A 13,775-nucleotide genomic window follows, 5' to 3' on the forward strand; every position below is an offset into this window, starting at 1 on the left:
AGCCCTGGCTGTCCTGGAACTCACTTTGTAGACCAGGCTGGCCTCGAACTCAGAAATCCGCCTGCCTCTGCCTCCCGAGTGCTGGGATTAAAGGCCCGGCTTTTTTTTTTTTTTTTGTCTTGGGATATTCTTACACGAGGGTAATTTCAAAACCTCGGAAACTATGTGTTACTTCAGTAATTTCAATAATTTCCCATAATTACCAGTTACTCATGCAGTTTTCTTGGTACACAGTATTTCTTTTAAGTGATGCCCTTCTTCCAGGCAACGAATGGATTTTGATGCAAAAGCATAGAAATACTTAATGCAGGGAATAAATTTTAAAAAGAATGCAAAAGCTCTAAAGACTTAAGGATAGGATTCATCTCTGCAAGGTGGCTGTAGCTTCATTTCCAGGAAGATATTAAATTAGTGACTGTTAATCAATATTTTACTCAACTGTAAAATTTATCATGCAACTATAAAAATCTTATCTTTTCTTTCTTTCTTTTTTTTAATTTAATAATGTCAGAGCTAGGTGTGTGTTATATAACTATAGTTCTAGCACTGGAGAAGCAGAGGCAAGTGGATCTCTGTGAGTTCAAGGCCATCCTAGTCTATGTAGTGCATTCCAGTCCAGCTAAGGCTACACAATGAGACCCTGTCTCAACAACCAGCCAACAAACCACAGAAAGAAAGAATAAAGAAAAAATAGGAAATAAAGAAAAAAAGAACATTGGGATGCCAGAAATCATATGACAAATTTCACCTTGGACTTGGGAAATCACTTCAGTTTTCAAGTTCTCTTCCTAAATCACACACTCTTAGGAATGGAAGGAGTATTTTACATCATCTGAATAATAACGGACTCTATGATTTGTGACTCATAAAAGCTCTGTGATTCAATTTGTAAGAAGCTCTTAGAATTCCCAGAAGCAGTTCCTACAACTGTGAGTAAACTTTCTGGCCAAATGACTCAGTATTTGGCTGCATGACTCAGTCATATGCTCCACGTGGAAACAACACAAATGAGCTCCTGTTGCCTGTGGATGATAACTACTTCCTCAGAGTCGTCTGCGAAGTTCCAGTATTCTGATGTTTTTAAGCTACCAAACCTTGGACATTTTTTTTCTTTGAACTTTATAAGCTTAAACATAAGTTTCCCTTTGTAGTAGTATTATGGTTCTTAATGCTGTTAAAAGTACAATCTGAAGTGATTCCATCAGAAGCATTTTTCTTATAATGATGCCTTTATATTATTTCAAATACTTTTATTATAGTAACATGAGTATTAAGTTCTTTTGAGTGCATATTTGTGAAAAATAACATTTGATATTGCTGAAGGTGACAACTGGTTTTCCTTCCCAAACTCACACATCAAAAGTGAGCCATTGTATCTGATTTTAGTGACTGGAGATCACCAGATAGCCAAGCTTACACTATCCAAATTAGATTCTTCCAAATGACATAGCTTCTTTGTCTTTCACTAGAAGCTCATGTGTCACTTCATCTAAGACCACATAAACTACCTGTCCAATGGGATTTGTGAACAGTTTGCTGCTAGCTAGAGTAATTCTTATGCATTTTTGTTTGTTTTCAAGGAGGCAATATTTGAATGTATGTTTCTTGTATGATTACCAAGTGGGCAATTTATAAGTCTTGACTATACTCCAAGGTATCCCCATATTATCTTTTGTTTTTCTAAAGATTTTGGTTTTTTGTTTTGTTTGTTTTTTGTTTTTCGAGACAGGGTTTCTCTGTGTTCCCCTGGTTGTTCCTGGAACTCACTCTGTAGACCAGGCTGTCCTGGAACTCAGAAATTTGCCTGCCTCTGCCTCCTGAATGCTGAGATTAAAGGCATGCGCCACCACTGCCCAGCAAGATTTTGTTTTTAAATTATGGGTATATTTGTGTTTCTCTGTGAACATAAGTCCAGGTGCCTATGGAAACCAGAGGCATCTCGTCTTCCCTAGAGCCAGGGTTACAGGTGGTTGTGAGTCACCAGATACGGGTGCTAGAAGCTTAACCTGGCTTCTTGCGAGAGCAGTCTGCATTCTTACCTGCTGAGCCATCTCTCCAAACCCCGGTATATTTTTATTATTGTTATTGTTGTGTGTGTGTACACTTGTGTGCACAGTGTGTATGTTTGGAGTTGCACACAAGGCAGGTAGTACACGGAATCAGAGGTAAGGGCTGTGGAGACGTGCGTGCTCACCTTTGACCTTATGCTGATTCTGAGGGCTGAATTCGGGTCACACGGCAAACACTTTACCTGTGAGCCATCTTGCTGGCCCTCAGATCTTTTTCTTTTTCTTATTTATTTATTTTGGTTTTTTGAGACAGGGTTTCTCTATATAGCCCTGGCGGCTGTCCTGTAACTCACTCTGTAGACCAGGCTGGCCTCGAACTCAGAAATCCGCCTGCCTCTGCCTCCCAAGTGCCGGGACTAAAGGCGTGCACCACCACGCCCGGCTTTTCATTTTATTTTTGAGATTATAAAATTACATCATTTCCTCTTCCCTTTCCTCCAACTAAACCGTCCCAGATAGCCCTCCTTGTTCTCATTCAAATTCATAGCTTCTTTCTCATTATTGTTTTACACGTGTGCGCCCCGCCCCCCCATTCCTCCAGCCTGTTCAGTCTGTGTAATATTACTTGTCCTTATGTTTTCAGGGCTGACCATTTGGTATTGGCTATCCAACAGGTATGTTTTCCCTGGAGAAGAGTATTTCTTCCACTCTCAGAATTCCTCAGTTGCCTGTAAGTCTCTGTGTAGGGTGGCAGGGGCCTTCCCTCATCCACTTTGGCATGTCTGTTGTTGTTACCCTTGTTCAGCTCAGGTTACAAAGTCATGTTGGTGAGACTTTATGGATATAGCATCTGACATTACTAGAATGCACAACATCATAGCAAACTCCCGGATTCTCTGGCTCTTATAATCTTTTCATCACCTCTTCTGCGATGTCCTTTGAGCCTTACGTGCAGGACTGTTTTGTAAATGTATCTATTGGGACTGGGCTCTGAGACTGGGCATTTTGATTGGATGTATTATTGTAGTAGTCTCTGTCTGTTGCAAAAAGAAATTTCCTTGAGGAGACCTGAGAACCACACTTATCTGTGGGTAGAAGGACAAACGTTTAGACTGGAGGTAGGGATTGCCTTGGTTTAGTAAAGTGGTAAAGTTGTAGATTCTTCCCCAAGATCCATGACTTTCCTAGCTGTGAGAAGTTTCCAGTACCAGGTACCAGACATGATTTTCCTCTTGCTAAGCTGGTTACTGCTGAGGCATGTGGGCCACTATTGTGCCTTCGGGGTGATGGTGCTTTCTTGGTCATTGTTGTGGCTCAGAGGTTTCATATCTGGGAAGGGCTGGCGGTTGTTTTCCTCTTTTGGAAGCTGCATGGGGCCTTCTGGTACCACGAAAGCTTGTCCTCAGGAAGGAAACATTCAATCAGTTTTGACTCAGGGGCCTCTCAGCCCTGTCCCAGGAGTGTGTGGTGCCATCATCAATAGTGAGTTGTTGGTCAGGGTTGTCCGAGAGACTCCCCAAACATACAACCTATTGCTATTGCCCTTAGCTGTCTCCCAGTGGTAGGAGGTAAGTCGCTATTTCTTTCCTTAAAAGTAATTCCTCAATTCTGGATGTTAGGAGTCAGGGTGGCAGTGGTCTGGGAAGGAACCCAGTGGGTGAGGGAAGGACAAGAAGGCATCTTATAACTCTGCAGGATGGAGAGAAGCCTTCACTGTTCCGTGGGCTGGATCTCAGAGTGAGTAAAAGGGAAAAAGCAGGGCTGAGCCTGCATCCAACGGTCTGTGCTTCTGGCTGGATGGGATGAGACTTCGTTGACTCCTTGACTCCTTTAGTGCTGGCTGCGGTGACTTCCCTGGCCAGATGAACTGTAACTCTGAACTGGAATGTGAAACAAACTGTATTTTCTCAAAGTCTCTTTTGACAGTACATTTACTACAGCAAAAGGAAGAAAACAACAAACAAAAAACCTAAGCACGGTCAGGCACACAAGTTTCTAGAAACTTCCGTCTAGAGAAAAGCAGGAGGAGTGGCCCCACCGCCACGAGCGGCTTACAGTGAGTACTAGGCTGTACTCAGACTTTTAGTACTTTTATATTTGTTTCCATCAGTTAAATTTCTCACAAGAGTGTGGATGGTGTCTTTGAGCCCCCATTTTAACTTCTATTCCCTTTGTAACCCATTTTCTGTGTTTTGGCCTCTCCCTTCTGTGATCTCTCAGTCCTCTGGAGTAACTCCTAAAAACTGCCCCTCCCAATCCCCCAGGGCTTTCTCTCTTTAACCTCTGTGCATATTCCCAGCAAGCCTTGCGGGCTGGGGAGTGGGGGTGGGGGTGAGGGGCTGGGATGCTCGCTCCTCACTCAGCGGTCCTGCCTTCGACTCTTTCCCAGTCCACAAACCGGAGCTGTCCTCCAAGCTCCAGTTCCCCTTTCTAGAGTTTCTCTTCTTACTCGCTTCTTCCATGTCCATGACTTCACTAACAATCTCTGTGAGGACTCTTCCCACATCCGTTTTTGGTTGAGACTTCTCTACCCAAATTTACACAGTGGTTTTTTTTTTTTTTTTTTTTTTGAGGGGGTGGGACTTTTCACACAGTTACCCTTGTTATTCCTTCAAAATTCACGGTTTCCACCCTGGCTCCGAATCTGAGTCATCTTCCGTTATTCCCTCTCTACATTGCTTGGGGTGGACACTTTGCTTCCTCCTGATATTTCTTCCTGAACTATTAATTAGGAAATTGTGCCACACCCATTGACTCTAGCGAAATAATATACAAGATATCTCTGCTTTAGTAAAACCACTTGCTTTTTGATAGAGTCCACAACACATGCATGCACATGAGTGGGGATGCCCACGGACACCTTGAGCTGTTGCACTACCGTGAAATTCTTTCCTTTTTTGGGAAAGGGTCACTTGATGCCTGTAACTCCATATATAGGTTAGGCTGTCGGGCTAAAAGAGCTCTGGGATCCACCTCCCCAATGCTGGGATTACAGACATGCAGGTATGCCAGGTTCTTTGGGGTGGGGTGGGGATGTTGTTTCATTTGACATGGGCACTCATGCTTGCAAAGTAAGCACCTTATTGACTGATGAATTTCTCCAGGCCGACTGAACTTAATTAATTTACTCTTCTTAACTTTGAGGGAGAGTTAGTAATGGGAAAGTCTGAGGAAGGACTGCTTGTTAGGAGGGGGTTCCATCACTGTGATGCATGAGCACGGAGAAAAGATTTGCCTGGGCCTTGTGGTTTCAAAGGTTTTAGTACACACACGTATACACACACACACACACACAGAGAGAGAGAGAGAGAGAGAGAGAGAGAGAGAGAGAGAGAGAGAGAGAAAGAGAATGCCTGTGCTTTTTTTTTATTTTTATTTTTTTTCCTCTTTTATGCTATCTGGTCCTCTAGACTATGGGATGTGGCTGCTCACACCCAGGGTGAGTCTCCCCGCCAACCCACCTCACTTAATCCTCTCTGAACAATGGTATCACAACAAATCTAGAGATGTGCTTTGTTAATCTCTTAGGCACTTCTCAGTTCTAGCAAGCTGATAATCTTGTTGGCCAATCAAGACGAACCACCAGAGCCTGCTAGTTAGTGACGGGCAGAAAGATTACTAAAGCTTCCTTCTCATATATGAGTCCGTCTCCTTTCTGCTCGTAGTGTGTACCTTATAGACGGGAAAGTGCCAGGCTCTGATCTCTGAGCAGGAGTTGGTACAGGTTGGTTTTGCCTGCTCTACTGTGAGATCCTCCTTCATCTGTGATGGGAGGCAGGCACACTGAGTTAGGGATAGAGGGACAAGGTATCCCGTTTTGGTCTTGAGTCTAAGCAATGTTTTAATCTGACTTGACCCTGAATACAATTAACATTTTAATTTTCCTTTCGAACCCATGTGTTTATCTAATATGGTGGAGAACCACAAGAAGGGCTCTGTGATGGTGCACTGCTACCCACCCCACTGCAAACTTTCTGTTTTCTCCTTAACTCCCTAACCTCTTGGATTACAGCAAACATTTTCCGTCATAAAGGCAGTAAATTACAACATTTTCCATTGTGATTTTTTATTTACAGGTATGAGAGATTTATATTGTGAGATTTGTATTATGTATTGTATTTTTTCCTGCCCTTACCTTGAATCTTAAATTTATGACTTTTATTTAACATCAATTCTTCATTTTTAAATGAAATCCCATCAGGAAGAGAAGGCATAAATTAACTTCCTCAAAAGATAGATTGGCTAATTTAATACATATTGACCTCCAGGATGCACTGGGTACCATGCAAACACAAAGAAAGAAACAATTACTAGCATGCCGTTATTTGGGAAGGAAATGATAAATTAGCAACAAATCAGAAAGTAATGGACTCATAGACTAAATTCTTTCTAGCACTTGGTTTGTTTATTGTATGTATCCTTACGACAACCCAGACAAAGAACAGAAAGAAATACATATAAAAAGATGTATGTATAAATCCTATTGAGTTTCAGTTAAACGTTTGCCTTATCGGGGAGATAAATGATATTCTTGTGTGCAATCGAAACTTGTGAATGGCGGCAGCAAGGCTCAGGATGATAATAATCGCAGTAAATAATAGCTCAGAGAATCGGAATCGCTATTTACTTGCTGTTCGCTGTTAAAAGCACAGAGTTTGGGGTAAATTGATTACTTTGCTGTGTTTACAGCCTCAGACCTATTTCTGTTCAGAGATATTTGTGCCATTTCAGCTCACTGCCAAGCTCTAGTCGGTGAGAAACGTAAGGATGACCTTCCGAAACTGCATCGGCTAGCACTACCCACAGTTTGCAGAAGGTTACTCTGGTCCAGTATAAAATAACCCTCCCGTGTCCTGCTCAGCGTGGTGGACTCTTCCTTTCCGGGTGTACCACACTTTGCAAGATCTCGGGATTCTCTTCAACCCCCCACCCGCTGCACAGCAGATAGGAATATAGTTTCTTACTGCAGTGGGCTGCAGTGTCAGGAGCCCTTCAGCTCTGAGCCCAGGATGCCGAAGTTCCAGACAGCTCTGCTGACTGCCAGGGACCCGTGAAGCCTGTTTGGCACCCAGTGCTCCCCGCAGTCTGACAGTCAAGAGTCTCACCTTCCTCAGTGTCGGCAAGCAAGGTCCCTTCCATCCTCAGCCTCAAACAACAGAATGAGTGGCATATAATAGCAATCTGCATTTGTTTTAGGAGGCCAACATGCAAATAAGAGCACATTTTCCTGTGCTTTCCGTACTTAGGAATCTGGCATCAGGGCTAAGCGACATCTTTCTGCATTTCTTTTAATGCTCACACTTGATAATACATCACCTACCTATCAGTCACTAATGGCTACACATTTTTGCAGAACTGAACAGTTGGTTTCATATAGTTAGACAACAATACACGCATTCCTATCGATTCTTCAATTGACTTTTGGAATTTTACGAATTATTTAGTTTCAAGCCAGTTACTAGAAATTGCACAAATGTAATATTTCATTTGTCATATAATTAATTAAAAAATACAATTCAATGAAAGAAAACAAATCACCCAACTCTCAGAGGGAAAGCCAGTATGCCTTAGGGGCAAGCAGGGCAGACAGAGCACTGCACTGGCCCGCTAAGGCCGCAACACGCTGCAGGCGGCCACTGCAGCTTTGGCTTTCTCGCCAGGTGGCAGAGGCCCTCCGCAAAAGAGCACACCGCAGCGCTCACGACTTGCCTTCTTCGTTGGCACCGGACCAGCGATCACTGTCAAGTGTCCAGCCCACAACTACAATACAGTCTTTGCGGATTGTAACGGAATGTAAGGGAAGCTGGAAAACCGCAAAGGGTGTGTACCCGATTGTGACCGATCACCGTTGTGTGACAGTGCCTAAAAATTTCTCTTGCCGTATCTACAGGCCAATCAATCACCAACTTCCTTCATCTTTCATCATGTCAGATCCTTACATCTAAAATCACCTCTCCCTACAAAGCCAATAAATGAATCAGGGTTCTTTGACCGTGGCAGAGCTCACGTCTGGGCTGAGAATCATCACCAAGTTTGGGGGTGGTAGGGTGCAAGCCTGCAGACCGCGGCGTGCCTTTCCTAAGATTGGACCAGCTTGGAGATGGCCCTTCCAGGTGCTCGCGCCTCCATGCGCAGGGACTACCCCCGCCCCCAAACCAAATAGCTCACCCTGCTGCATCCTCCGAGCCCCAGCCTCCGGGCTGGCTCAGGGAGGCGGGAGTCCGGGTTCCCCCCGGCTCCTTGGCGCCCCCTGACGTCGGCCTCCAGCAGAAGGTCCGCGGAGGCTTACACAGGCGAAACCCGGGGGTCCCCGCGCACCGCCGCCCGGCGCGTGGCCTGGCGGGCCGCGCGCGCACCGAACCGACCTGCTGGAGGGCGCGCGCCGCTCGGTCCCGGCCCCAGCCATGCGCGCGCGTCCGCACCCGCGCCGCCGCCGCCGCCGCAGCCCGTGACGTCACCCACCGAGCCCCCTGCCGGCTCGCCGCGCCCCGTCCCGCCCCACGTGCGCCGGCTTCAGGACGCCGAGGCCCCGGGCGGCCACCAGATGATGCTCCCAGCCGGCTGCGTCCCGGGCGGGGCTGAGCCCGAGAGCTGCGCGCGGGCTGGGGCGCCTGCGGAGGGAGGGGCGCGGCTCTCGCCGCCGCGCCGCGTGCTGAGTCATGGCGAGAGCTGCCCGCTGCTCTCCATCAGTCGTTCCGGGGCCGGCGCGGGGTGTGCAGCCATTGGGCCGCGCGCGGGGCCGCGAGCGCCGGGCTTGACGCGCTGAGCCGCGCTCGCCCGTGTCCGCCGCGCCCGCCCCGCGTCCCGCGCCCCGCGCCCCGCGCGCTCTGCAGCCTTAGCCCCGCGCCGCACGGCCCCCCGCCTCGCCCGCATCATGATCGCCGCCGCTTTCCTTGTTTTGCTGAGACCCTACAGCATCCAATGTGCTCTCTTCCTCTTGTTGCTCCTGCTGGGCACCGTCGCCACCATCGTCTTCTTCTGCTGCTGGCACCGCAAGCTCCAGAAAGGGAGACATCCGATGAAATCGGTCTTTTCGGGTCGTTCCAGAAGCAGAGGTAAGACACGCCGCCGCTGGGTTCTTCTGGGCAGAAGCGAGGTTCAAGCCTCCTCTGCTTCTTCTGCCCACTCAGTGCCCACTCCTCAAGCTAAGTGCATTTATTTATTTAACGTGCCCTGGCCCTTTGGCCTCACCTCCATCCTCTTAGTCACCAGGTTTGGATAACCACGGAGATTCGGAGGTCCTGGAAGGAAGGATCAGGCTCCGATTCGTAGGGTCAGTTTGCTAGAGCCCAGTAGGTAATTGTAGGGGAGTCCTGGGCTGAGGTACTCTTATCTTTACCCAGCCTTTGCTGGAGCTTAGGAATAAAAAAGTAAGGCGTGATGATATGGGCTCCCCCCTCCCAACTTTGCTGGAACTTCTTGCAGAGAAATCACCTTAGAGACAGATGGTCCAATACTCTCTCCGCCCCGCCCCAATATGCCCACGGAATTGGAGAAACACCTAGAATGTGCTTTCACGAATCCAGGTAAGTGATCAGTAACTCTTTAGGCCGCGAACAAGGAGTTAACGAAGTCTCGTTTTCCCTCTTTTCTCCCCAGATGCTGCTCTGAGATCTCATCACTTTCGCTCTGAGGTAATTTATTTAGTGCACACTCTCAAGGTCAGAGTAGCTTTCTTTCCTGAGTACCAGCATTAATCATATACGTGTTAAAAAAGCCAGTAGGGCACTGAATGGGAAGCCTGCAGTCCCTAAGCCCAAAGTGACATGCTTCTTAAGCAATTCCATAGTCTAGCCTGGGGAGCATTTTGTGTGTGTGTCTAGTGTAGTGGAGTTTGCTTTACAAGAGGTGGGAGGGGCAGCCCCTAAAAGAGAATTTAGTCTGGGAATGGATATCAGTTTAGCTTACAATCTGCACTTGTGGTGGAAGCACTTCCTGGTTGCTTCCGGAGGTCGGTAGCTGTATGTTTTGATAAACCACAGTGTAAACCACTTAGGTCGTTATTGCAGAAGAGTTTGAAGCAAACTCCAGTTGAGACTCCAGGTGACATCCCTACCGGCTTAGGAAGCTGCCCCGGATGGTTTTTTACATGATAGTAATGTTGATGAAGAAGATACACCAGAGTGTGTACTTAGTGTCTGTTCTAGACTATCCATCTAGAGTAGGTGACTGGACGCTGCCACTGCAGGAAACTGCAGGAGAACCACCTCCAGTTAGAACAGGACAGAGCTCTGCCTGACCCACTGGCTTTCCAGATGCCCACTTCAAGTTTTTTCTCTTTGGGCGAAATCTGCATATATCGGGCCATGGAGGTTACTTTATGATGCAGGGTTCTTCATCTTAGCAAAGTACTGTGGTGTCTAGCCCCCTACTGCAATCTTGTTACTTACCTGAAGTTACTTCACATCTTGTTTGACTTGTTCACCGGAGGGAGGTTTTATTGCACCCTGGATTCCTTGCTAGACTGTGATTATTTAAGCTTAGCTGCATTAGCATAATGTTACTATGTTGCATGCTGAGTAATTCTATTGCATGTACACTGGAAGTGAGAGTTCTGTGCTAGTTAAGATTTGTGGAAGAATAGCTTGCCAACTGTCAGCAGGCCTGGATCTAGCTTTATACTAACTAGTGGGGGTGGGGGTATGGGGGTATGGGTGTGGTTATGGGGTAGGGGTGTATGTGGAAAAACAGTGTGCCAAAGCAGGGCTAACAGTACCCTGTAGGGGTGTATGTGGAAGTCATTTTAAAAAATTATGTAAAAAATAATTAGTTCATAGGAGGTATTTAGTTTTGGATAGCCATCGTACATTTTGTAAAATTCAACTGAAAATTGCCAGGTGTGGTGGCTGGCGCACACATTTGATCCCCACACTTGGAGGCAGAGGCAGGGGATGTCTGTGAGTTTTGAGGCCAGCCTGGTCTACATAGTGAGTTCCAGGATAGCCAGACCACATTGTGAGATCCTGTCTCAAAAAAGAAAGAAAGAAAGAAAGAAGGAAAGAAGGAGAAAAAGGAAGAAGAGAAGAGAGAGAAAATTTTGTAAAAATCGAGATAATATGTGAAATGAAGTCTTTAGAAAATTAGGTCAGGTTCATGGACTACACATGAACTAGATCTGGTGGGATAGTCTTTGCAGAGCAGAGTAAGTAGAATTTAAATGCAACAAAGTAAATAGTAGGCAGGGCACAAATTTTAGGATATAGGGGATTGACTGGAAAAAGATTCACCAACTCTATGCAGATAAATGAGAGAAGAATGACTGTGCTGTGAGCTTGCCCCGGACATTTTGGCATAAGCATGTCGGGAGTGTGTGGGATGTGGCTGAGTCTTTGTGGTGTTGGTTTTTCTTTTTTTTTTTTTTTTCCCTAAAATTTTATCTTGAGCTGATTGGTTCAGAAGTCTGGGAGCAGCCGTTCAGTGCCTTATCTTGTTCTGTAAGATTGCTAGCATAGTTTGAAATCCTTGTGTATACTTGTTGCTTGCTCTGTGTGTAAGCCTGTGAGCTCCTGGGGGCAGAGCCGAGGTCTCTTGCTACAACACTATCTGGCCTCATATGGGATGGGTTCTTAATAAATATTTATGGGATGAATGAAAACGGTCTCTGGGTGGGCGGATAGCACTCAGAGTTGGACAGAAAGGGAAACTGCATATTCTTAGAACATGGCTTACAATTTAGGAGTGCTCATTTACCGTTCCCAGAATTTTAAATGAGAGCATTTGTTTTTCTTTCTGTTTTTTGCTTTTTAAATAGGGTCTCTCTGTGTAGCCCGAGCTGTCCTGGAACTTACTAGGTGGATCAGGCAGGCCTCAATCTCACAGAGCACCTATCCCAGTCTCTTGATGACCTGGCTTTTCCAAAAGCTTTAAAAAAATGACCATAGTGTTTGTAGTAAGGCACTCATTGTAATAAAATAACTCTGTTAGAATTTCTTTTTCTTTTTTCCCAATAAATTAAAATGTACTCAGCTTAATCTGTTGGTGGGCTAATAAGCAAGGCGTGCTATTCTATATGCGGAAATTCATAAACTGGGTTGCACAAGAATGTCTTACTTCATCACTACTTTATATTTCCCACAAACAGAGCATCCCCCTTCTGCAAAACCTAGATGTATTTTCTCTTCCTTCTTAGAACATCATTTCTGCCAGCCTTTTTCTCCTTAAGGAAGACCTCTGCGTTTACTTGGATTGAAGCATATCTAATAAGTTAGAGTGGACACAATGAATATTATTTATTCCTGCTGTGGGTGTTTTTTTTTTTTTTTTTTTTAAAGCAGCTGCTGCAGAATAATATTATCAAAGCAAATGCGTTGATTTTTTCTGGCAAGTCCTAATCACCCCGGGCTTAGTTCTTAGTGTTTTCTGTTCTCTGTGCCAATCTTAGTAAGTGGATAATTCGCTTTCAGCGTTTCTGTCCTGGTCAAACGAGAAGCATGGGGTCGGGTCTGCTGACTCACTTTGAAACCTGAGCAAGCTATGGGAGAGTCCTGGGATTGATGAAGTTCACCTGGCAGAGGACATTGTTTCTGCCACCCAAGCCTCCAGGAGGGCATCAGCCAGGACAGGAGATTTGGGGGTGTTTTATCCGTGGTGGTCAGATTAATACTTCCTAAGAGGAAAACTCGGTGTTGAGGCTCCCTAGAAGCCTCGAGTCCAGCTCTCACATCTGAGGAGCTGTGGTCTCTTTTCTGTGTGTGTGTGTGTATATAATGGTACATTTCTTCAGTTCAGTCTCTTTGTAACAGCTAGAAATCAGCGACCCCATAGGTGCTTTAGGTCTCTGGGCACCAGCAGTGCTTCCTTTAGGTCTCTGGGCACCAGCAGTGCTTCCTTTCAGATGCCTGCAATGTTCTGAGCTTTTAAACAGGCCTTTGTATTTTAATAACAGCATATGAGAAAGTGAAGCTCACCCATCTAACAGCGCCTGTACAACTTCACCTGACCTAAGAAACTATAGACAGTTTCCATCTATAAGGGGAATTATGTGCAGTGTTTGCTGACTTAAAAACTTGAAGCGCGCGCGCGCGCACGTGTGTGTGTGTGTGTGTGTGTGTGTGTGTGTGTGTGTGTATGTGTGTAGCTTTGGAGTAAAGAGTTAATAAAGCCATTTCTCGTTGATGAGGGACAGTGTGTGTGTGTGTGTAGCTTTGGAGTAAAGAGTTAATGAAGCCATTTCCCGTTGATGAGGGACAGGCTAGAAACCACGTGTGCATCCGGGGTTCTAGCTGTCTGGCGTCTCCAAAATACACTTTTCTGAGGACTTCCAGTGTGACTGTGAACAGTGGTGAACTGTTCCCCTAGGTTCCTGTCGTGAAAGGTCCTGTTTCCAAGGAGATTTCAGAGAGTGATATGGGCAGTTGTGACACCGTCCTATTGTAAAGGAGAGTCTTGGTGTACTGTCCTTCATAGAATGAAGCCAGTTCTATTGCCTTCGAGAGTCCCAGAGTGGAGGGTGCTCAGTCATCTCCATTCATCGCCTGGGAGAATAAGGGCTGCCTTGTTTGTTTAAAGGAACGGAATCTCTCTATCAGGATCTGAGTAAATATCTTTTCTTCCTGCTTCAGGCAAAGGGAACAAGACTTAGCCCACATTAAGCAATTCTTGAAGAGTCACAAAGCACGAGAGGGGTGGTGGGACAAGAACTCTTAACTACCCTTTGTCATCTTTTGCTGCTGGCCTGTGTCTCTCAGAACCCATATGGAGATGTCCCCAAAATTCTCAATGAAATAGAAGAATTAAGAAGCCTGTTTTTGAGCCGGGCGGTGGTGG

At 45.8% G+C, this 13,775-nt stretch overlaps 2 protein-coding genes across 3 annotated transcripts in view; one reads left to right on the plus strand and one right to left on the minus strand.

The window, feature by feature from the left end:
• Bend6 (BEN domain containing 6) overlaps positions 1 to 8,403 on the minus strand; it is a 58,674-nt gene extending 50,271 nt beyond the window's left edge. Inside the window, exon 1 of the mRNA XM_021172435.2 lies at positions 8,178 to 8,403. The gene's annotated coding sequence lies outside the window, so the exon portion shown is untranslated. The remainder of the gene's footprint in view (positions 1 to 8,177) is intronic.
• A 459-nt stretch (positions 8,404 to 8,862) lies between these two features.
• Dst (dystonin) overlaps positions 8,863 to 13,775 on the plus strand; it is a 398,187-nt gene continuing 393,274 nt past the window's right edge. The window contains exons 1-2 of one of the 2 annotated variants that reach the window (XM_029481652.1): positions 8,863 to 9,064; positions 9,609 to 9,643. In XM_029481652.1, coding sequence (XP_029337512.1) covers positions 8,884 to 9,064; positions 9,609 to 9,643 — 216 coding nt within the window. In that variant the 5' untranslated portion in view covers positions 8,863 to 8,883. The remainder of the gene's footprint in view (positions 9,065 to 9,608; positions 9,644 to 13,775) is intronic. The other variant, XM_021175158.2, reaches the window with a different exon arrangement.

Source organism: Mus caroli, chromosome 1 (genome assembly GCF_900094665.2).
Source record: "Mus caroli chromosome 1, CAROLI_EIJ_v1.1, whole genome shotgun sequence".
Lineage (NCBI taxonomy): Eukaryota > Metazoa > Chordata > Mammalia > Rodentia > Muridae > Mus > Mus caroli.